This window comes from Diadema setosum, chromosome 8 (assembly GCF_964275005.1).
Source record: "Diadema setosum chromosome 8, eeDiaSeto1, whole genome shotgun sequence".
Taxonomy (NCBI): domain Eukaryota; kingdom Metazoa; phylum Echinodermata; class Echinoidea; order Diadematoida; family Diadematidae; genus Diadema; species Diadema setosum.
Window position 1 is genome coordinate 31,355,089 of NC_092692.1, and position 25,793 is coordinate 31,380,881.

The window sequence follows — 25,793 nt, forward strand, 5'->3', positions numbered from 1 at the left end:
CGGAGATCTGCCAATGTTCCTGCACCCACATATTGGGGGACCTTTTATTTTGTAATTTTATTATCATACTGTATGTTGAGGTTGATGGTTAACACAGGTTAGCATGGAATACATGTATGTTTATGGCAATGAAATCTAGCTTATGATTAACATTCTATGCAAGCTACAAAGTTCCCTTCCATGCATTTTTAAATATCTGTGACAATTTACCTTCTATGACTTCATAAACAATTCAAAGTATATAATTATTTTGATGTGCCTCTTTGACAAATAGACACATTGGATAACTGTTTGTAGACTAGTATTCCAGAAGCTCACCTCCACAACGTCAAGCAATTATCTATCCATGTAGAGTCCCCTATCCTACCCTTTCTGAAGCAGAACGCGTCTTTAGTTTTTACAAAGAACATAGAAAATAAATGACAAATACTGCAATACTGCACAATGTATACCTATGTGCACATACATGTACATTGTATATGTACACACATATATATATATATGCAACATACATTGTATATCTCCCTCTGCCCTCCGTCTTTTTTAATTGTTACTTGATATTACGCTAATATTGTCACATCCTGGAGACAAGACATTGTGCAAATCTATATTTAAAGAAGACAGTCTTGCAGTAGCTGTCAAAATGCTCAGTTTGTGTCCATCTACTCCAGCATTTGTCAATATGCTGCAAGCTTTTAGTGCAGCACATGTGGGTTATCATGCTGTGATGCTGATTGCTGTGCCATAAAGCCATGCATTCTGTTTACAGGCACCTTGTATCTGCCTTACCCACTGGAATCCATCTCACCTGTTGCCTGCTAACACACGCGCAAATCAGGGTGATAATTAACATACACGTATTTACTCTGCAGCTGCACGTGTAACATGCATGTGTACATTGGTAACCTACAGATGCATTTCGCTACATGTATACCAAACGAGGGAGGTCAAGAAAAAAAATTGTGGTGGTCATGCTCCTAAATGTAATAAATAGGGCAAATACATTTTATGTTTTGAAATTGGACTCTGCTTGCTTTTCTGCTTTCCCCCCCCCCCTTTTTTTTTTTTTGGAACTGTATCATGATGATCCATTTTGAGTTCATATTCAAGTATACCTGTGACTAGGGATTATAGAAGAGAAGGGTCAGACAGAACTAACTGAGGACAGAACATATTACCACTGTGCCATGGGTGGACTGGGAGGGGAATATGTTTTGTTAAACTGTAGATGAATGATTTAACATCAAATCAGTGCAGTATGATATTACATTTTCAGCTGACTTGTAGAACTAATTTCCTTCTCTTCTTCTCTGCTTGTTGGATTGGGAGAAGCATAGATTATACATTTTTTTTTCTAGGTAGGCCTAATTTGAAATGTGTATTTATAATGATGTATATTGTACAGGTGGATAAAAGACAGTAAACAAAGTGTTGGCACTTTTTTTTTTTTTTGCCCGAATCACAGAATATGTTTATGTAGAGGAAAAGCTATGATGTGTTGCCACACCCATTATCATGTATATCCTGTTCAAATCTTATTTCAGGGACCTGCACGAAGGTTCTGTATTGTTCAACCTGCACACGAGATACGAGAAGGGGCTCATATATGTAAGTCCAGTAGGCCTGATTCAGCCTGTCATCATCCCTCTCATCAGACTTGATATGTATCTTTAATAATGATTTGAATGTATTTTTTTTTTCTTGGCTCAAAATCAGTAACAATATGCATTCATATCAAATGTATATTCTTAGAATCTTTTACACTTTATGCAAGTGATATGGTACTGTCTAAATAAACTTGGGACTTGGTAGCCTGGTCAAGCATGTGTTTTGAAATACATTGTATGCCACTTGAAGATTCAAAATAAAATTTGATTAAATAACAAACTTACTGACTCAGACTTTACACCGAGTGTCACTGAAGGAGATTTGAAAAAAAGTGCAATAAGATTAAAACAAAGGAAGTATGGGAGAGACATGTTTATGAAAATTAAGATACAATGGATCCTCCTTTAGTAGAATTGAAAGACATAATAAAACTATGAGGAGATGGTGAAATTGGCTACAGATAAATGTCATTAGAGTGAACAAAATATGGACAATGAAATAGGAATCACACAAAATACATGTAGCTCGATGAAAGTACAGCTTGATGGTCATTGCTGTGAAATTATAAGTCTATTTTGATGATGTTTTCTGAACCAAGAGAGAAACAGGAAGTGGATAGACACAGAAAGAAGTGTTAAGTCAATAAAGGGAAGTAAAGTTAGAGAAAAGAGAACTTTTATAGTGGCAATACTGACATCCCATTTCCAATGTATGACACAGGAATTATCCAGAAATGTTGGGTATCCAGACAGTAAGAATCAATCCAACAAATTGAACAAAATCAAATTTTGATGTCTTCCTACATCAACAGACGTACACCGGAAGCATCCTTGTTGCCCTCAACCCATACAAACTCTTCGACGACATCTACAACATCGAGACTGTCCGACGATATGAGGGACAGCTAATTGGACACCTCCCTCCGTAAGTCCACAACACTTTTTTCTCACGTTTTTACAAGTGTTTGTAGCTGGCATGCTTCATTCATACAGCCCCTCAGACCCTTTCTGAAATGGTTTAGAATGGGTTGGTTGATCTGAAGATAACTGTCAGAATTGCCTATAAATTGGTTTTCAAGCTCTCACAGGCGATGGCTTGTGGATGGTGCATAACTGTATTTGGTTTTACTTCCATGTATTTCATTCAAATTAATGTACAGTATTCTTGTGTCGTTGTTTTTAGTGCAACTGATTGACAAATTGCCCTTGATTGACTTTTATGTCGATGAAGGGCAATTTGTCAGTCAGTTGCAATATGTTGACTAGCTAATTTTATAAGAATATACAATAGCTTATGAAGTGTTGTGTAAGTAGGGTGTCTGTTTTTCTGCTCTTATAGTACATTGTACATAAACAGCAAAGCCAGAAATCTTGAATACATGTGAACAAAAGCTGATGGATGTTTCAACTGCCTCTTTTGAGAGTATCAGTGTTTGCCTTACACTTCCATTGCACAGAGATTTTTTCTCATCAGTCGTTCATCGGAAGCAAAGTTTATTGCTTCCGGTCACCCTCCAAAGTGTATCGGATCACAGTCCAATGAATCCGACTTGTGTTGGTCGACTATCAGGTCAGAGTCAGACATGTCGGGCGGTGATCCAATGAGGCAAGATCGTCTGATGAAGATCATGATGAAGACCACATGTCTGACACTCACCTGATAGTCGACCAGCCAGTTTGGATTCATTAGACTGCAATCTGATACACTCCGGCGGGTGGCCGGATGCAACAAACTCTGCTTCTGATGAGTGACCGATAAGAAACAATCTCTGTGGAATGGGGGTATTACTCCTGACTTTTCCCTTTATAAACATAGAGGATTGCACAGTCAGCCAATACCCTATAGTGTGATAGTGTTGTTAAAACATGGTTTGTTTTCAAAACCTATACAAGGAGACCAGACTTTTAACGGTAACGGTATCTGGAACCTGGCTCACCATCACGCTAGTCTAACTGAACTTTGGATAGTATTCAAGGTGATTATAGTCTTACGGATTTAGGCCAATTCATGGCCACAACATACAAAGTTTGGGTGTGTCATGTTTGTGGAAATGTCCCTTTGCTCCCGCCTAACTTCCTGCTGTTACAAGTTACAAGTCAAAAAGGGGCGTGTCACTCTCTAACCAACACACACTCCCCTCCCTTTGTTCCTTCACAGCCACCTGTTTGCGATAGGGAGCGGGGCATACCTGCGAATGACTCAGACCAAACAGAACCAATGCATTGTCATCAGTGGGGAAAGTGGTTCTGGTAAAACAGAGAGCACCAAGCTGATCATGCAGTACCTGGCCGCGGTCAACAAGGCTTCCAGTAACCTCATCACAGAACAAGTAAGCTCACCCCTTCCCCCGCCATCCTCAGAACTTCAAACAAATGACAAAAAAACAAAGTGAAATTTTACCGCCTTGCTAGCTGTGCATGTGCAGACCAAGTTCTGTGCAAAGAAATTCAAAAATTTTGTGATATTCTACAGATCAGTAAAGAACATTTATGAAATTAGCTCAAGTCACCATACATTTTGCTCAATCAAAGACACAAGAAAATAATACCAAGAGAAATCAAAGTGCAGTTCTTTCTATGCATAGTGTTATGACAGTGAAGCAATTTCACTGAGTTCTATGTTTAATTCATATACTATATATTTTTCACATACTCAGAATATGTCTTTATGCTTGTTCTGTCATGCCCCTAGGGTAAATCAGTTACAATCTACATGGGAGTTTTAATTGTTGACCAGGGCCCGTTTTATCAAAAGATAAAATTGATTTTAAATGTCCTTACCACACAGGCTGCCATAGACTTACAGTTGAAATCAACTTTATAATCAATTTAAACTCTTTATAAAACAGGGCCCAGATATCCTACATTTCAGAAACACAAACTTCATCAGTTCTTTTGCTTGCCAAATTGGCATCGAAGGGAAAATCAATCCTGATATCATGTTGCTGTGTATGAAAACAAACAAATCAGTGAAAAAGCTGAATGAAAATTATGAGAAAAAAATCAGACGCACACACAAATAGTTTGTCAAAGTTTTCATTCTTTCAAATGTATGGGCACAGACAGAGCTTTTCCATTGAGATGAACACATCTGATATTATATACCAACACCCTAAATATATATGGGCATTTCCACAGTAAATGGGTAGTTTTAGGTTGGAAAAACATGAAAAATTAAAATTGTCTTCAGAGTATCCATATTTCAGGGTTTGGTTGCCTAATACCTATATTAAATATTTTTAAGTAGGAAAAGATAACTTTGTATTCAAATAGAGCTTGAGTGGGTATGTAAGTAAGACATGTGTAATAGGTATGGGGCGAACGCGTGTAACACATAGAGTAGGACAGAAATATTGGAATGATGGATTCCTCATACAAAGAATACAAATATTGATTTGAAATCATCTGACACTATTTATTGTACTGATACATAATGATAAGAACAATTTAGGTTGTCCATACTTGTGAAAACATTCATTATTTGTGTCATTTTGAAGTGTGCATTCATGATTAATGCCAGAAAATTTGTGCATCATATCCGAAAGGCGAGATCGTGTTTGTACTAAGTTCCTCCATAATCGGGCGAACTGTTGTCATATTCATATCTGTGTGGGTGCATGTGTGTGTGAGGAAAAGCCAAAGCTTCATTGCAATAGAGTTTCTTGAAATTCCAAAGTACATGATATGACATGTATCACTGCATTAGTGGTGAACGCATGTAACACAAGAGTAGGACAGAAACTTGAACTTTACAGAGTTTTTTAATTTCCAAGGTTAACAATACACTCCCGTTCTCCAGTATATTGTGTAGTTCATTTTAAACCACAATGTGCAGTATATACAAAGGCTGAAATATCAAAATACTGTATGCAAAGGAGCATTTTGCTGTTGTCATTGGGTCAGCAGTTTTCATTTCGTGTCCATTACACCTTGATATTCCTACATACACGTATGTAAATCAAGTGGATTGTATTTGCCTATCCAAATTTAGAACTTTTTTTTTTTTTACTGATACAAAAATACATGTGTATTGATACAGTTTATAGGGACTAAACTAGAATTTCAGTCATCACATCCCAAACTCAATCAACACACAGGCTCTGGAAACAAGAATTAAAACTCGCATTGTTCATTTTTCTATTGCATTTAATGTCCATCAGCCACAGTTAGAAACATCAGTTAATGTACCAGTAACTGATTTCAATGTGAAAAGAAACTGTTATTTGATAGTGCAACAGTTAAATCTGTTCATTTCAATTTACATTCATTCGAAAATGAATAGTTGTAACATTCATTAGGGAAATAATCCTTATAGGGAATCAATACACAAAGACTGACACTTTCAGAATTGTTCAGGTACTGTACAACAACTCTTAACTTTACAACCTATGAGTTGATTTGTAAATTAGAGAACAAAGCATCCTTTGCAACTGATTGACAATTTGCCCTACATCAACGTAAATAAGCACTGAATTGATCAGTGTTTCTATAGTAGCCATGATATAAAAAATCATGGGCGTACATACTCGAGCAGGATTTGAACCTACGCCCCCCTGATCTCTGGACAGGCGTCATCTCCACTAGACCATCAAGCTTCTGCCCGACAGCAGAAAAAAAAAATGTTAATAAATCATGGACGTACATACTCGAGCAGGATTTGAACCTACGACCCCCTGATCTCCGGACAGGCGTCATCTCCACTAGACCACCGAGCTTCTGCCTGACAGCAGTGAAAACATCTCGACGAAAAAATGCCATGAATTTGAAAGCACCCTTTTCTTTGCCTGCCAATTCAATACAGTGTACATTTTTATATGGTGTATAGGGCCTAAACTTGAATTTCAGTTATCACATCTGAAACTACATCAACATACAGGCTCCATAAACAAGAATTAAAACTTGCATTGTTCACTCTTCTATCATCTTAATGTCCATCAGCCATAGTTAGAAACATATGGTTTATCAAGAATAATACTGATATCTCCTTATACTTTCAGCTTTATTGCGAACATTTTAAATGGTAGGATATTGTGATACAACAGACTGACACATATGCATCGAATGTGATATCTTGAACATATTTTAAATCACTGCTCCCAAAGGTAAACTGGACCTTTAATGTAAATCAGCCACAGTAAGAAACATAAAGAATTTAATGTGCCATCAACTGTTTTCAAAGAATAACACTTTCCGAAATGTTCAGGTACTGTCAGAGAACTCGTAACTTTACAACCTATGAGTTGATTTGTAAATTAGACAAAAAAAAAAAAAAAAAAAAAAAACACACACACACACAAAAAACACCCTTTTATGTGCCTGCCCATTCGATACATATATACAATGTATTCAAATGGTGTATAGGGCCCATTCTGGAATTTCAGTCATCATATTCCAAAACTCGATCAACATACAGGCTCTGAACACAATAAAAACTGACATTGTTCGTTCTTTTATCGCCTTAATGTTCATCAACCACAGTAAGAAACAAAGCAGCTAATGTAACAACTTTTTTTATTCAGTTGTATCCCTGTTTATATCTTGTTTTAAAACAAAAGGGATGGTAAGTATTGGTTTAGGTGATGACTCAGCTTTTAACTTTTTGAAATAGCATACAGGTTCTCTTAAAGGCATTGAAAGTTTACTTAAGTGAAAATCGGTTTTGAAAAGGCTGAGATATCCAAAAAGAAAGTTAAACAAAGTGATCCTAATAAAAGTTGAAACCCAGATCTTCTATTTCAATAACATTGGTTTACTTTGTGGCTTCATACCTCAGCCATTTGAAGACCATGTTTCATAAGCTAAACTTTGAATTCCTTGTAGAATTGTATGCTCATAAAAATTTCATAAGTGGTTTTTTAGTACATTGTATCTTGCAAAAAGTTAAAAGCTAAAGTCATACCATCTGATATTCTTTACAACTTGAAGGAAAAAAACAACAACAACTGCTGTCTTGTGGTGCTTTGCTCCTCCAAGAGAATGGGATCAGGCATTCTGCACAGGATGTTGTTTGTAGATTCTCCGGAGATGTCGTCTTTGATCGACCACACGAAAACTCCATGCCTCTTTTTTTCCCCATTAAGTCATCATCCAGGATGTCTTTTACCTGTCGAAAAAAAAAAAAAAAAAATATAAAAATAATCAACAAATACATATATTGAGTTCATTTTATCAAAATTTTTGAAAGTTTGGAATATTCCTATATACTGAGTGCAGATAAAATATTGTTCAAAAGGCATGTACATGTCACCTGCAATTGAAATATAGTTGAACATTTTGCTGCATAGATATTCCGCAAACCAAGCAATAAAATACACGAACTACAAATACAGTAGACTCTTTTAAAAAAAATGGAATTTTAGGGGAAAAAAACTGTTACTGTAGACAACAAAAGTATGTGTAGCCATCCCATTTTTAAGAGCTGTGTTTTATCTTACAATCTTCATTCAAAGACATCTAATAATAAAATATTTTCAGTAAGTTTTGAATATAGGATTATAGAAATTTGGAGGAGGCTGCGGGTTAGCGCTATCTTCGAAAGGTAATGTGTAATATTTATTTTTTGCTGCAGACAGCAATTGAGCATCAACACCTCTGCACAATGTTTGCCCTCTTGAATTTCTTTTCTGTTTGATTATTTAGTCATGTATGCAATATTTATAGACTTTGGGAAATAAATACAGAATACTTCTGTACATATTAGCAATGTATGTTTGTCATAGAAAAATAAAAATTGACCTCCAATCTATCAACCCACCTAGCAACCTTTCCTGGCCAAAGTTTCAAAAAAAGGATAGGTGTAATTCTTGGTATCGCCAATACCTAGGTGCCGTGCGGAGAGCAGTGTTTTAGATGCATTATGAGATACAAGTGTAGCTTACGGGACAAACTTGACCTGGTTTTGGCTGCACATGCACTCAGATCATGCTTTATCTTTATCCAGAGATATTTTTTGTTGAAGATTTCTTCGCTTTCCATCATGTGACCAGCACATTGAAGCCTTGCAGTAGTGAACCATGACTCTAGTGACCGCAAATCAGTAAAACTTAGAAACTTTCAACTCTTTTCCGCTGAATTTTAACCAAGAAAAAAAGGGATGGCAATGGAAAAGCAGACGATTAACTCCCTTGAATCATACGGGAACTGCGACCTCTACTTAGCGTGAGACAACCAGAAGTGAACAAGGGCACAAAAGAATCCCACGTGTATCTGTGACAGAGCTCTTCAGCATGCACAGAAGTTTTTTTTTTGCACACTGGCGATACAGAAAATTGATTGCAACATCATGAAAATATCAAAAAAATTCAAAAAGATATCTATGATAAAATCTTCATAATAAAAAAGAATATGCCATAGTGTAAAAAAAAAAAAAAAAAAAAAAAATGGAGGCCATGGCTTCTATCTTTGAAGGGTAACAATTAATGTTTGTTTTACACTGTAGAAAGCAATTCAATATCTCCAACAAACATCCTACACAAATTGCTCTGCAATCATTTATTCATGTATGCACTATAAATTTATGTGCTTTAAAAATGAATAAGAAATAGTCCTGTAAATAAAAGGAACCTTTTTTTTTGTCATGGTCTGAAAAAAAAAAAATGCAACCTTAACATATTTAAGAGTGCCAATTGTAGCAGCCTTTTTGGCCAAAAGAAAAAAAAAAAAGATTACATAATAAAACGAAAATATGCATTCACACCATATCACTGCAAAGCAGACAGGCTAGGCATGATGAAGGGATGCTCTGGGCACTCAGAAAATCTCCACCACAAGCTGTAGAACAGGGCCATGCAGCTTCTATAAATAAAATGATAATCGTATCAGAAGAAAACCCCAAATAAGCACAGATGTGGCTACATGACAATGGACCAAAATATCATGGAAGACAACAAAATGAAGACTAGTTATGTACCAGTTCTATGACATCTACAAATAAAATATTTACAATACATAATAGCATGGCATTAAAAATATGGAGGCCATGGCTTCTTTGAAAGGTATTACTGTTACTTGTAATGTCTGTTTTCCACTGTAGAAAGAGATTTCATTTCTCCTACACAATTGGCTTAGTGGTCATTAAATCATGTATGCAATACAAATTTACAATCTTCATTAAATAAATACAAAATAGCTCTGTACATAAACATAACATCACAGAATTTCTGCGAAGTGAAGTTGCGGAACCTCGGTCATGTCATATATTTATTAGAGCAGAAAGATTTGGGGCTGATTTCATCACAGGGATCGTTTTTAGGACACAACACAGGCCAGCAAAGAACAAACATGGTGGATGGTGCAACAGCTGGAATGAGGCTCTGCACAGACAACTGTCCAGGCCACACAAGACAGGGTGTTATGAACAGATTGTACATTGAGTCAGGGTCGCTTAGCTCCAATGAGCCCTCCCGCAAAATCATAAAAATATGTATACACACCTCATCGTAACACTGGAAAGCAGACAGGCTGGGCACCGGCATGATGATCGAAGGGACGCTCTGGTCACTCACTATTGCACTAAAAGGTGCAGAACAGGCCAGCACAGCTTCTCACATAAGTTGCTAGTTGTCTAGTCTACATCAAAACATCGAAATAGAATCTAAATAAATAAATCACATCATGGAAATCATGAGAGAACTGCAACGAGGAGACTGAGCTCATGTGGCTGAAGTGAAGGACAAAATCAACAACGTTGGAAGTCCAGTTTGCACTTTGGTTGCTTAGGCAGAAATAAATCAAGTCAAATCCCGATGTAAACCTAGTAAATTTTCTTTTGTAACTTGTTTGATCATGGGTGTCTACATATACTAACGTTATCGTGAGGTTACACTTGGGACTCGTGTCACTAGCGTAGCGCTAGCCTGGCTTTCTAAATTCTATATTAAAAGTAAAACGTTACAGTACACTCGTACAGTGCGTCAGCTCACGATGGACAGTGGAGTTAAACTTGTATTCAGCCATCTAAAGTACCACTCTTGGCTTAGCTTTCGTTCATTGCTATTCTTTCACTGTCAGTTTGGTTTTAATTTGAGGAAAAAATATTACGAAAAGATGAAAAGAAAGATTATTTGAAGCTGGAAGCAACGAAGAATTTACTGACAAAAAATAACACACGTGGGACTAGGCTTAGTGATCGTCCGTGTAAACTCGAAAACGAGTAGTGAAAGCTAGCATACAGAAAATCTCAAAAGAATTTCTAATAATGCCAGCAGGGCCATTAATCCTAAAACTACGGAAGATTCTACTCTAGAATGCAAAATTTACCTTTTGTCAGCGAGAGTCGTAATCACCTCCGTCATATTCAGATCTGAGCAGTCGATGGGTTGCACATACGCAATGCAGACATAACACGGGAAATTTCATGCGAACGATACGCAACCTCGGACAGAACGGCGCGAAACAACGAGGTAAACAAGACATGGGAACAATCTGTCTGAGTTACGCGCGTTCAGAACACACGTAACGAAGACCGATTGGCGATTCTGTCCACCGTTCGTGCGTCCCACCTAGCGGAGCGTACCCACTGAACGCACGTAACATACTGGACAGAATTAGAAAAGGAAGCTGAAGCTAGATAACTAAATGTTCTGAAAAGACAGCTATGCTTGTGGCGCGAAACCGAAGGCAGATGTCTAACTTCAGGGTAGTGTCAGCGTTTCTGTGTTAAATCGAACGACACTGGAGTGTCTCAACCAGCAGTTACGTGCGTTCGCGGCGTGGACAGAAAATTGAATTTGGTAACTTTGAAGACGGATATTAAATATTTGATTTAATTTTCTGTTGAATTAGTGAAACCTAACTTGAAACTGTCGTCAGCAAAGTGTATTTGACACAAAATAACTGCACTCTGACGCCTGGAAACCAAACGAAATTGAGGCCGAACGTACGTAACTGAAGTAGGACAGAACGCCGACCTTTTCGGTCCAGCTTGCTTTCCACTCTCTCAAAACTCTTGTAATCGTTCAGGGCGAACAAGAAAATGATTTCTCGGTGCCTTGGTGATAAATTTTGAATTATAATCCACCCAGGATGCGTGTCTTCTAAGAAAATTTATTTTGTACAAGTTGCAATTTATGTCAATTTTTATTTCAAATTTGCACATTAGCAATAATATTAAATAAAAACAAACAAACCAGCACATCACAAAAAAATAACAACAGGACTCAACGAGGTTGAATATTTTATTTCACCTTACCACATTTATTCAAGAAATAAAGAAAAAAAGATGATTCAAACAAATATTTTCAAATGAAATTGCTCCATGTCTTGAGTGCATAAAACTACCCATTTACCGTGGAATTGCCCATATATATGAACAACAAGATATTAACAACACCTTAATTATGGACCAACAACAGGTCTGAAGATTTTTTTTCCCATAGAAAAATAAAAACTGATTTTTGTTCACAAACCAAATAGATTTGAGCTGCTCAATTTCAAGATTTTACAGAGTTGCCAGTTTGTCTTACTCTATACTTTTTATAAAACATTATTGTGATCTTTCTTTTTAATGATTTTCTGCATGGACATCAAAATACTGGCAATAGGCAATTACAAACCAAAGCAAAAACAAAAAACAAAAACCAGCAACAACTGCATTAAAAGTATATTTTAAAGTTTATTGTCGCTTCTGTTAAAAAAATATAGATATATCAACTGAGTGTTTTAATCTTTTTGATAAGACACTGTAAACAATCAAGGAGATGTACAAATTACAAGCAATACAAAGCCACTGAAATAACATGTACCTCTACTTCTAATGTGGCTGTTCTTAGAAAGTTGATACACAATGTTTCACATCGTGTTCTGGCATGTACTGTATCTGATATTAGTAAATGTACTAATCTCTTACGATGTAAGACAAATAATGAATGGAATTTAATATAACAGCATTAACCAACACGACAAAGCATCCGCATTGTATTATGCTTTCTGACGTAAGTGTAGCTGTTCCAGGAATATGAATGGAAAGTTAATTTGTACATGGTGAGGTAGTGTATTCAATATTAAAAGGAAATTAAACATACAGTGTATTACTTGCATGAACATGGCTCCTCTATAAAATCAGATGTGTATTATTTTGAAACATCAGTACATATATGTGAGTTCTGTGCTTCATGGTTATATTATCTTCACTGTAAAATGGAGAGAAAAGTAGCGGAAAGGTTTGTACACAAATTAATTCATTTCTATTTTTAGAGGGACATTTTCATGAGAGCCATATCATTGCATAAAAATCAAAAGTATCTTCATTCTTCTAGCAAATACTGACATTTTCATTTTTTCGGTATACATTTGTGGGATAAAAGTTTAAAGTCCAGCCATTGTAAGTAATGAAGTCATGTGTAAACACATCGAGGCACTTTAAGGCCCCTCATGAATTGCTATTTAAAGTTTGTAGGTCATAGATAAACATGAAGTGGATTAAAGGGACAGAGTAGACGGCTGCCAATTTTGTGCTGTCTCGCTGATGTAAACAAATTTCCATCGCATGTACAGCTTTATGCTGCCTCCTCATCATGGAAAGTGATATATTTTCAGAAGATTAGAATTCTGTGGGTTGTTCCTCTACCTTAGAATCTTAGATTGAAAAAATGTTTAGACCAGCTTAGAGAAAGGGCATTAACTATATAAAAGATACTTCATGAACTGTTTGTAAATGTTTGTCCTTGGATACAACTGACATCACAACTTACTGCCAAAGGTCACACAATTGGAGTGATTCAGGATAGGGCTGACTTGAACAATATCATGATTTTTATCTTCACTACTAATACAGATTATGTTATACAACTCACTGCTGTACTCATGCAGGTTTGGTCATTTTGCGTAGAGTGCTGTATACGTGCCAGTAGTCCTGCAGCATATGAAAGTTATACAATTTTTTTGTAACCTACAATCAGTACAAGTGTAATGATAACAGACGTTGAATGCTTGCATCTGATTGAGTACTGCAGATGATAGTCAATGTTGTCATTAGATAAAACAGTTTTGTTTTTGGTTTTTGTTTTCCTACACAGTCTATTTAACTTTCTATGTATCACATGAATTTCTTATCCAGGTATTTGTGCAAAACATGTGTACATTTGATAGATTGGCACATAAAAGGTTAAACATAGTTTCGGATTGTATTCATCTCATTAGTTTTATCTGTTGTTGTTTTTTTTTGTGAATGTGTATTGAGTGTTTCACAAAATTTGTGGTACATTGTCTTTAAAATCCTGTACCATCACAGATTCTTGAGGCTAACCCACTTCTTGAAGCCTTTGGTAATGCCAAGACAACACGCAATGACAACTCCAGCCGCTTCGGAAAGTTCATTGAAGTGTTCTTCAACAGGTATGTGCATTACAGGTGTTAGGTGTTAAGTTGCCTGTTGCATACGCTGCAGGTGAGGCAAATAACTGCGCAATTGAGAACAATTGTTGCTTAAAGGTCCTATTTACCTTTGGGAGCAGTGATTTAAAAAATTTTCAAGATATCACATTTGATGCATTATGTGTATGTCTGTTGATCCTTCCATTATACACTGTATATTTATATATACATATATATATATATATATATATATATATATATATATATATATATATATACTAGTCAATGTACCCGTGGAGTGCTGAATCAGCCGAAGTGGGGCATGGGGGGGGGGGGGGGGGGCTATGATGAAGTTATCGCAGTAGTTTGGTATGTACTAAGAACTTCTCTGTATACAACATTGTCTACTATCATGCTTGTTTGGCTTCAGCCAGTGCCCAGAAATCCTCTATGGGGATTCCCCCAGAAATGGTCAAGGTCACTGGGTCAATGGGGGTCAAATAACTGTTTTGCGCTACTCCTTGGTCCGATCTTGGCCAAACTTGCTGGAAGCATAAGTAGGCCTACACCTGGGAAATCCCCATTGAGGATATTTCTGGGGGGATCCCCATATTAGTAGGCCTACACCTGGGAGATCCCCATTGAAGGAGTAGCGAAAAACAGTTATTTGACCTTTGACCCCAGTGACCTTGACCTTTCCCAAAATGAACCCCTCAAGGGCAATTTCGTGGTCAACCTGCATCCACCCACTAAGTTTGATGGAGATCGGACCAAGGACCTGGGAGGAGTAGAGGAACAAACAGACAGACAGACAAACGTTGCTCGAATTATAGTATGATATTATATATATATATATATATATATTTTTTTTTTTTCAATAAAGTCTAATTTATAGTAAGATATCAGTATTTTTCTCAATGAACCGGAACTGTAAAGATTGGTTTAGTCTCTATCCCTAACTCACATTTTAGAACTATTTTAAAACACTAATGCTGGGTTTTTGTTTCATCTGCTAATGGTAAATTATGCCTTCAACAGTGTGTGTCTTAGTACATCAAATAAAGATTCACACAAGTTGCAGGGCTTATCATCAAGCAGACATGAAGCATTAAGTGCTTTAACAGGATCAGACATGTGCAGTATTAATGTTCAGTATTTGGTTACTATTTAACATTGCATAATGTATAACTGTCCCATAATGAAACATAATTCCTGCATCTTTCACACATCTCAAAGGATTTGTGAGATAACATCGAAGTTCTTGAGGAGTTTCCACCTAAGACTCACCTCACATTACAGCTATTATCATTATGCAATTGGCATGCTGTATATCAATAGAAATGCTGGTTCATCAGATTGCTGACTGACCATTTATGTTGTCAGAATCATGTAGATAACTTATCATGTCTTACAGATTGCATACAGTAGTTTCACAGTGATTGCATGTATAGTCATTTTTCTTAAATATGCTATACATTACCTACTTGTACATGTGCAACTCTTCTGGTTTCTGTGTATATATGTATATACACTATATGCTTTATATACATGAAAAAACAAGAACAAATTAAAGTGGCTAGGTTGAAAAGGATACACCAGAGTATAGATTCTGTGAAGTGCAATTTATAGCAAGAAATATTGTCCTTAAGTTGCCATGTTTCAACTCTTTGTTTTGCAATCTGTGTCCCTGCATGTAAATGCACTTTCTACAGTCCCCGTGAGCTCAGTATTCAACAGCTGTCTTTGAAAAGCCACTCAAAAGTTTAAGCTCGGTATTCAACACCTGTCTTTGAAAAGAATTTACCTTGTATGGTGTGACATAACTAATTAGTCCTGCTGATAGAATTTCTGTTTGCTGAAAAGCTCGTCACACCACCAGATGTATTGTAAATTTTGTAATTCAGTTCTGTCTACGGTTAGTCCACCAAATATCTGCAGATTTTGATCATCTGAAATATACTGTAACTAATGGGCACATATCAGTGGGACATATTCAGTACTTTGGAAAATTTTTTGCAATGTCGATCTTTATATCACCAAATCCACTGTAAAATGTTAGAAGTAGAATTATGTTCTTTGAAAAAAAAAAGAAGAAACAATACATAAATTAGTTCATTGGGTATTCCAGACAATTTATCTAATTTTATATCATGTACAATGTTGATAGATGTATGTATAGATGTATAGATTTGTGGAATTTGTCATGGTCTTTCAGCAGATAAACTAACACTCTAAAAACCCAAAACAGAGTGCACTGAATGAGGATAATGACATATGAGGCTCACATGTCCAGTAATGTAGCAATGTAATTCCATTACAATACTACTTGCTTAACAAGTTCCCCTGAATAACATTCATGCATAATATTTCTTATTTTGTTCTGCTTCCTTGTGCACTCAATCTTGCATTCATACATGAAGCTGCTTTGTCATCATCCTTGTTCGTTGTGATTTGATGTGAATTTTGAAAACATTCATATCTCTCATCCCAATCACTATAAATTCCGATAATCTGTACCATGTATGACCAATTTCTAGATGTTTAAATGCAGAAGTCTAAGTATCATCTGGTGGCATTGTCTCCTTTCAATAAAGCCTAAGTTAAGCTTGATACTGGTTGATCGGATGCACAAGTTTGTTTGAAAAACAAAACAAAAACAAACAAACAAAAACAAAACAAAACAAAACAAAAAATTCCCAAAGAGGTGGGATGGATTGTTGATGAGATAGCGAGTTGAGATGTGCGGTGGACATGTTTTCCAGATATCAATTTCAGTTAATAGCCAGTGACATTCACATAACCGTTTTATAAATATTCACATTACCGTTAACATTGAATAACATTGACACGTTACACTGGCAACCAATTGAAGCTATTACTGTGCGTAGTAATTGTGGCTGACATTGTGAAGAGAATTTATGATGTTGGAGGGACTGTTAGACTTTGCCCATCATAATTCCAATGTTGCATCTATAAAGCATTATATTGCATCATAATGTAAACATTGCTTCCCACTGCCATGCCATTATCACGACACGAGTAGGCTACTTGTATTTAATGAAGGTTGTCGTCCTATGCAGTACTTGTGCTTGTATTTGTGGTTGCACTGTCCCTCATTTCATACCACGTCATGCTAAATGCCATGTTGTTTTGAATAGCATGATCAATATTATAAACTTTGCAAAAAAACCCAAAAACACTGCTGTACTATTACTTCTTCAGAGTGAGTAAGCTCACTTGAATAAGAAAATTTGTGCCTTGGGTTTTAACATTAATAGCATCATTGTTCAACTATGATATGTCTCTATCGATTTGCACCTGTATAATGTGTGATATATCTGTAGATTTACACCTGTATAATGTGCGGGGCTTGTAGAAATGCCTTTTTTTTTTTGGTGCAACGATTATCTTTGCCCCTCCCCCTCCAAACACAGAGACTACCTCCGTAAACTTGCTAGTTCAGGTATACATAAAGGCATGAATTATAATTATCATGCATGGAAGGGTTTGGGTTTACATGGTGTTTACTGATTCCTTTGGTTTCTATTGCTCTTGTCTATCAACATTACAATGATGAAAATCACTGTTTTTGAAAGGATTTGGATTATTATGTTATCTCATCCCCTCACTATCCAAGGCTTAGATATATGAAGACAAATCATAATATCAACAATAATTGCTGACGTTATTACCATCTGTCATTGTAATCCTGATCCCTTTTATGACTTGGTATCATTGGTTGGAGGGGTCAGGATTACAATTTTATGGTAACATATCTCTTTGGCCTCCTGTATGACTCATTGGAATTAGAATCCATTGTTGTTTGGTAGCCCTTTATTTTGTAGTCATTTGCATCATATATGATTTTAAGGCTGACCACTGTATATCAGAAAATCAATGGCTTTTAGTACATGAGCTCTAATAAAATGATGACAGATCTTAAGAATACCATTTTTGTGCCAACAATTTTTTGTCAATCATATTCTCATAAACCCTTTGCTGCTGTATATTACTTATCTAATCAACAGAAATGCATTGAAGTTTTCTACCATGGTATAGATTATATTTAAAAAAAAAAGAAAAAAAGATATTTCCTGATCATATAATTTTGACTGTGTATTTTTCAGTGGAGTTATCAGTGGTGCTAGATCAACTGAGTATCTGGTGGAAAAATCAAGAGTGGTCAGACAGGTAAGTTATAATATGCGCATTTGTGCTCCAGATGTCTTTATATCTTGATAATGTTTATACTTTTCCTGTTATATAGAAGAAAACATTTACAGGTATATTTATAGATTTTTAATGACCATTTGGTTGACCAACATTTAAAGTATTTCTTTTTTCTCTTTACTTGGTGGGTCAAAGTGACCCTCCCCCCCCCCCAAAAAAAAAAAAAATTGAAACTTCCCCAAATCTTTGGTAGATATGACATTGTCGACTCAACATATAAATCCATCTGTATTAACATTTCTAAATATGATTAACATTTTTACGTTGGATGTCTCTATCCCAAACTCGCATTTAAGAAATATTTTGAAGCACTAAAGCTGGGTTTTGTTCCATCCGCAAATGGTGAATAGAGCCTTGAGGATAGGTTAGGTGAGTCCATTTGAATTGAGTTATGCATCATTATACCCCCGCCAAATGAAGTTTGAAGGGGGTATATAGGAATCAGCGGACTGTCGGTCGGGCGGTCGGTCGGGCGGTCGGGCGGTCGGGCGGTCGGTCCGTTGCAAATCTTGCGTCGCGAACTACTTCCTCAGTTTTCAACCGATTCCCATAAAACTTGGCACAGATGTGTGCCTTGGGTTGTAGATGTGCAAGACGTATTTTTTGACAGTACCCAAAAGTACGTTGCCATGGTAACGGCATATTATGGGCAAAAATGGGTACAAATCTTGCGTCGCGAACTCCTCCCACAGTTTTTGATCAATTTTTATGAAATTAGGTACAGATGTTCATCTGAATATGTTAATGTGCAAGACACATATTTCCGCAGTGGCAAAAAGTGCGTTGCCATGGTAACGGCATGTTATTAGTAAAATATAGGGCAAAATGCTTCATGGCAAAACTGCTTCATCAGTGTTCTTCCAATTCTCATGGAATTCATATTGAATGTTTGTCTTAGGATATAGGTCAGCATGACACATTTCTTGACAGTGACAAAAAGTATGTTGCCATGGTAACAGCTCACATATTATGAGCCAAAATGATGGAAAATTTTGTGTTGCAAACTACTTCCTCAGTTTTTGCCCAATTTACATGAAACTTGGTACAGATGTGTGCCTTTGGTTGTAGATGTGCAAGACGCATTTTTCGACAGTACCCGAAAGTACGTTGCCATGGTAACGGCATATTAATGGCAGAAGATCAAGGAAAGATCTTGCGGATTTAACTACTTCCTCAGTTTTTTTACCAAAGCTTATGAAATGTTGTTTGGCGGGGGTATAACCAGTCGCTGTAGCGACATTTCTAGTCTTTATACTGTTGTACTCATATGACATCACGAGCCTAAGTAGTCTCCTCATCCAGCGGTTCCAACACAAAAATTTTAAAAATTCATAACTTTTGCATCGATTGTCCAATTTTCCTCAAACTTTCACTGATGTGTTCTACTAATATTGCTGCATTCTCTTAATCCTTATGTTTATGAAGGTGAACTTGTCCTTTAAAATGAGGCTCTCATCAATCATGTCCAGTTCTGACTAGAATAGAAATACATATTTGATGTTTCCATTTCAGGTCACCAAGCAAAACTTCGCATTTGATAAGTTTTCTCCTTTTTCAAAGTTATTATATTTAAAGTATATAACTTGTGTAATACTGTCATCAAATAAAGCATCTTATCTCTGTATTCCTTCCAAAAACCACTATTACAAAAGCATGATTTTTTTTCTTGCTTCCACATATTCAATGATCCTTATTGCCTCTCTGTATCTCATTATTATGTTAACCAGGCATTGTGCAAAAAACACACATTGACTTTCCCACCATCTTTTTAAAGCTTAAAGTCTGTTCTGTCAGAATCTGCCCTGGGAATAGTGTGTAGCTAAAAAATTTCATGTCTGCTACATATATAGCTTAGATTGCGAAGTTTTGTTGACAGAATGAATAATAGTGATGATACTAATAATGATGGTAAATATACTATAATCTTTTACTTTGCTGTGAATTTCTAAGGCACCTGGGGAGAGGAACTATCACATCTTCTACCAGATGTTGGCTGGAATGTCCATTGGTGAGAAGGCCAAGTACGAGCTCGGACAGGCAGAGCGCTACCACTACCTCAACCAGGGCGGCAGCTCCCGCCTGCCTACCCGCAACGACGCCGACGACTTCATGCGCACTGTGTCTGCCATGGAGGTGCTGAACTTTGACCCCAGCAAGCAGGAAACGGCCTTCAGCATCCTGGCAGCCATCTTGCACATCGGAAACATGTCCATGGACTACTCCAAGGTATTGCCTGGTTAAATGTCATATAAATGTGAATGTATTAAATGAAATACTGTATACGCCGTATATTTAGCGAGTCTAAATTTTCGCGAATTGGGACTTCCCGACAATTTCATGAGTGGTTAAATTCGCGATCATGGAGTACTGAATTGAACGGAGAAATGTATACGTGTACGTCACATTCATATTGGGATCAGAATCAATATTTTCGTGTATCTTTAATTTTGCGAATAGCACCTGGCTTGCGAAATATTTGGCGTATACAGTAAGCCGTAATCCCAAAAATATTTATTGATATTGCATATTACATATACATGTAGTATTAAATTTTGGTTTTCAAAAAATTTTTATTTCGGTTTTATCATTAATACACCAAATAAAAGTCCGAAGAATAACTGTATTTGGTTTACATCAAATTTGACGACAGAATGAATAATTCAACTTTACAGCAGGGAGACACAGAGAAAAAAAAGAAACCAAACTAACACTACTGATTCATATTGACCCCCCCCCCCCCCCCCCCCCCGAACAAAATACCACACTATATTACATTATCATAAAAGTTGATGACAGTATATATTCAAATTATTATAGCAGCTGCTATAATCACATTTCATGGAAACATGTAATTTGTATATGCTATATATCTAATTGTTATGTTTATAGTTTTATTCCAATTTATATTTTACTCAGCTTAGAAGTAAGCACTTCACATAACAAATGTGTAAATTTCCTCATATAATATATTGTTTAAACAAAAAAGGAGAAATAAGCTTGAAAATTTGAAGTGTTTGAAGTTTCTGCATGTTTTTTTTTTTTCATGTTGCTTCATATTCCAATTCCCCCCCCCCAAGGACAAAGGTCGAGCCGAGAGCGTGGAGGTCACCAACGGTGCTGCCCTGTCGGCGGCTGCCCGTCTCTTACAGCTGGATGAGCGGCAGCTAGAGGGCGCTATCTTGTTTAAAGTCACAGTGAGTGATGCAACAAACATAATCTTTCTCTCCAATACCATAATGCAGATAAACCATGTATACATGTAGGTTGATCAAATAACAGTGAACGATTAGATAAAATATGATCATTTGACAGTGGAACTTTTTTTGCCATATTCATGTATAGAGGGCAGAACATTTTGTTACGTTTACCACTGGGAGATCGTTTTTGTGTAACACAAAAAACAAACATTGCTATGTAACAAAATATATTTGATCTCAGGTCATTTAATGAAAACAAAAATTCATCTTCTCTGCATTGCTGAAAATGAAAAAAACAAAACAAAACAAAACAACAACAAGCAATTATTTCTAATGCACACAGAAATGATATCTAAGGAAACTGTCGAATGCTATTACAAGTTTCTGTTCCCATATTGCCCCGACTAATTTATATGATATCACAGATCAAAGGTTGTCTCACCTTGGAGAGACATCTTTTCTCTACGTATTATCTATAAATTTGGCAGTTTCAAACAAACCCAAATTCGAGATATTAGCAGTTTCTTGAGAGGCACTGTTTTCGCTGGGAAATACAATATAATTTTGTTGCATGCCTGAGTGACCCTGATCTTTACAATCTCCCTTTCTCCCTTTTCTACAGAACTGCACCTCCTTACTCTCTATATTTTCAATCACATTTTGAATCGGTATAGATGTATAGATATCATTTTAAAGCTTAGAGCTTACTCTTTTTGACTACAGTGTATGTAGTAGGTAAGTGGAAATTCATTTTGGCCTACTTTTTTGTGGGTTTTGCGATGGGCTATCACAAATTACATTCCTGTGTCTCGTTTGCCGACAGGAAACCATCGGAGAGAGGATCCTAACACCAAGGACCGTGGAGCAGGCTGAGGCAGCAAGGTGAATGCAAGTTAGCCGCTAGAATTCTCTTTAAGGGAACCCTCATTCCCTAGAAGAGTTTACAGCAATTATTACAGTATGTAGTGCAGGGCAGCTACCAAATTAGGTATGCAAACATTTCCAGTTGATATGAAAATGACTATCCAAATGTGAACTGGCTTGTTTGATGTGAATGGCACCAGATATTCCTATTTGTATCATTAGAAAAAGAAAAGAGAAAATGAATTTTGTAGTGCAGGTCGGTGGGACACAAAATGAAACTATGATTTCAACCTAAGCATGGAATGGCGTTGCATTTTTGCTGGCAATAAATAAAATCCTTGGGTCTTAGATAGGTAATTGTAATCCTTGTTACTGCATATGGACCAATCCTTTTTCCCAGAGTGGATTGTCTCAAAATTGCAAGCAGTCGTGTTAATCAAATATTTTAATCTCAATTCCCAAGTGTACATATTTTTTGTAGTTATACAGTGTGTGTCCCTGTATAACAATGTCTGTGGATACGTTACTAAACAGAAAGATGACTAAATTGAAGGCATTTTAATGAGGTTCGTCAATGTAACGGACCTCATAAACTTAAAGAGCTCTTCCAAAGTTCAGATGATAACACGTCCCACTCTGCTCATACAATAAGAGCTGGGAAATTTTATGACTGAAGTTAATATTTGTGTGTGTTTCACTTTGGTGAACAGAAGAATTGATAACTTTTTTACAGCTGCGTATGTGACCTATCAATGAGCAATGACATATATTCAGTATTTGTTTGCAGTTTCCACATCACTGGCTCGTAGAAACTCAGACTATTATTTTTACTGGTGAATGTTTAAAGCATATGTATAATCCTTTGATACTGTATACGCCATATATTTAGCAAGTCTAAATTTTCGTGAATCGCGACTTCCCAACGATTTCATGAGTGTTTAAATTCGCAATCGTGGAGTACTGTACTGAACGGAGAAATGTGTACGTGTGTGTCATGTTCATATCGGGATCAGATTTATCGTGAATAGCTCAGTTGGTAGAGCATCGGGCTAGCATCCGGAGGTCTCGGGTTCGAATCCCAATGGAATCCCATTTTCTTTGCTCATTTTTCCACTGATGAAATAAAAACCTTGCGAAATATTTGACGTATACAGTAGTTTGATAATGGATCTATATGACGTGTAATATATGAAACGACGTGTTTATGTCTGAGCCACTTACTGCAGCATGGAAATGAATCAGTACTATACACTGGTATTTTTTATTCAGACAGGGCGCAAGTATGTTTGACACATAATAGGCATATCATTGAGCTCAGCTAAAGGGAGGAGCAGATTTTGATTAAATTCAGTTTGATTTAGTTTGAGTCCTCACCCCCTCCCCCCACTGCAGTCAAAATAATGTTGCAATAATTTCAAATTAAAAGCCCACTCTTTGTTCAAGTTCACTGCTATGAAGACTATAAGGTCAGACCAACAACGTAGTAAAATTCTCTTTAGAATTTCTCAAAATTGTGCAGAGTATGATTTCTTCTTCAGTTCATGCCACAAAAGAAATTAAGTACTTTTTTTTTTAAAGTGAAATGAAGAATTGTCAGGCCATTACATCATAACCTCTTCTATTCTTCTTTCTTTTTATTGACGACCTGTGACTGATATTGTTGTTCTGGGAAATCTTGTGGAAATTGCACAACATCGTCGTCGTCGTTGTTGTTGTTGTTGTTTGCCAATTTTGATAGTATTTTCACAGTTTGTTTTTCTTTTTGGCTGTATGCCCTGACTGTATTCTTAGTTGGAAAGGTACACTGAGCATGCATGGGATGGGTATGCAATGTAATATATACAAAATGCTTGATAAATACAAAATTGTCTACCATTTTATAGATATTAGTGGAAAAATGAGCAAAGAAAATTGGATTCCATCGGGATTCAAATCCGAGACCTCCGGATTGCTAGCCTGGTGCTCTACCGACTGAGCTGTAGAAAGCCCTAGTTCAGTGTTTGTCCCAAAAACCCTAAATTCTCAATGCTCGGATGGCCAGAAGCTATAGCAGTGTGTATGTGTGTGACACACATGCGCACACCTGGCATAAACCTGAAAGATAATTCAACTTGGAAATAAATGTGAGGGATCACCAAAGTGATGCAGCTCTTTGAGTATGTAACAAACGCAAACAGAACAAAACTGACCAGAAATTAATATGATTTATTACGGGAAAAATGAGCAAAGAAAATGGGATTCCATCGAGATTCAAACCCAAGACCATGTTGTAGTTTAATACACTAGAATAAAATTGGTACAATAAGACGGGGCTCGAGTGATGTCTCCACTAATAGCTCTGAATGTTGCTCTCCCTTGTTGCAGAGATGGGATTGCCAAGTCACTCTATACATGCCTGTTTGCCTGGCTGGTTAGGAGCATCAACAGTATTACGGGTCAGGCGGGCAAGATGACATCCATCGCCATCCTCGACATCTTTGGATTTGAGGTATGACATCATATAGGGCCAAGAGGATGTCTTAATCAAGCTAGATACTGAGGCAAAATATCTTTTGCATTCTCATGCCACTCATTAAGCTTAACCCATTAAAGACCTGTCCCGAATTTACTCGGGCAGGTGTCTATGGGAAATGCGTGTTGCTCTTCCTCAATAGGTTAAACCTATTCTAACTGGGGGGGGGGGGGGTCAAATTGACCCCCCCTCGACGTTTCGCGCCACGATTCCGCAACGCGCAAAGATTTTGCCGCGTCGTTTCATGACTTTTTTCATTGAAGTCTCCCGCATATTTTGAGACCAAATTTGCGACGTCTGGGTACACAGTTCTGAAGTTATGCAATGTTTTGCATATATGCATGTCAACCCGAAAACCGCTCGAATTCATGATTTCCTGTGCAGATCCAATGCAAACTGTGTTTTTTTGTTTAATTGATATAAATTAGATTATTTCAACTTTTAACCATTGAAATAAATCAATTCTAATGTAGATAAGCTTGAAAAAGTGCCTCCAACAAATTTTGGCAAAAAAAAAAGAAAACAAAAGATCGAAAAAACAATAAAATACATAAGAAATTAACAAAACAATAAAAAACAAAAGAAAATGATTTTGATTGCGCTATTTTTGTGCAAGAAAATTGTTTGATGTGTCTTGAGGAACTCTGACACAAAAAATTAATAATCCTTCAGTCTTTTTGATGGAGTTATAGGTGAAAATATGATTTCATGCATTAATTTGCATAATTAATTTATCATAAAATATGAAATCAACATTTTTCTATTGTATGACCATGTAATCTTGTAGTTGACATCCAGCTCTATGTTCAGGCAAAATTTTGCAGCGATCGCCTGATCGATGGCCGAGATCTGAAGGGGGGGTCAGATTGACCCCCCCTCAGTAAAAACTTGGTCTCAAATAGCCCAGTTAGAATAGGGTTAAAGACCCAGTGGCATGGGAAGAGAAGATAGACCTGATTGAATCGATCTTCATTTGCTGCCCACTGGGAATCATTCGAAAACCACAGCTACCACAGCCTGCTTGCCCGTCAGTGAATAGGGAGCTTTAGATTTTGACGCGCGGACGTTTGA

General features: G+C 36.7%; 1 protein-coding gene and 1 long non-coding RNA gene across 2 annotated transcripts in view; one reads left to right on the forward strand and one right to left on the reverse strand.

The window, feature by feature from the left end:
- LOC140232202 (unconventional myosin-XV-like) overlaps window positions 1-25,793 on the forward strand; it is a 158,702-nt gene that overhangs the window by 45,201 nt on the left and 87,708 nt on the right. The window contains exons 5-13 of the mRNA XM_072312340.1: window positions 1,545-1,608; window positions 2,420-2,532; window positions 3,766-3,937; window positions 13,837-13,940; window positions 18,047-18,110; window positions 20,100-20,375; window positions 21,227-21,343; window positions 22,170-22,228; window positions 24,575-24,698. Coding sequence (XP_072168441.1) covers window positions 1,545-1,608; window positions 2,420-2,532; window positions 3,766-3,937; window positions 13,837-13,940; window positions 18,047-18,110; window positions 20,100-20,375; window positions 21,227-21,343; window positions 22,170-22,228; window positions 24,575-24,698 — 1,093 coding nt within the window. The remainder of the gene's footprint in view (window positions 1-1,544; window positions 1,609-2,419; window positions 2,533-3,765; window positions 3,938-13,836; window positions 13,941-18,046; window positions 18,111-20,099; window positions 20,376-21,226; window positions 21,344-22,169; window positions 22,229-24,574; window positions 24,699-25,793) is intronic.
- On the reverse strand, window positions 7,556-10,934 carry LOC140232353 (uncharacterized). Its single transcript, XR_011901480.1, has 4 exons — window positions 10,866-10,934; window positions 10,040-10,175; window positions 9,304-9,401; window positions 7,556-7,710 (listed from the first exon to the last, which is right to left on the reverse strand). It is a non-coding gene; the product is annotated as an uncharacterized lncRNA (long non-coding RNA).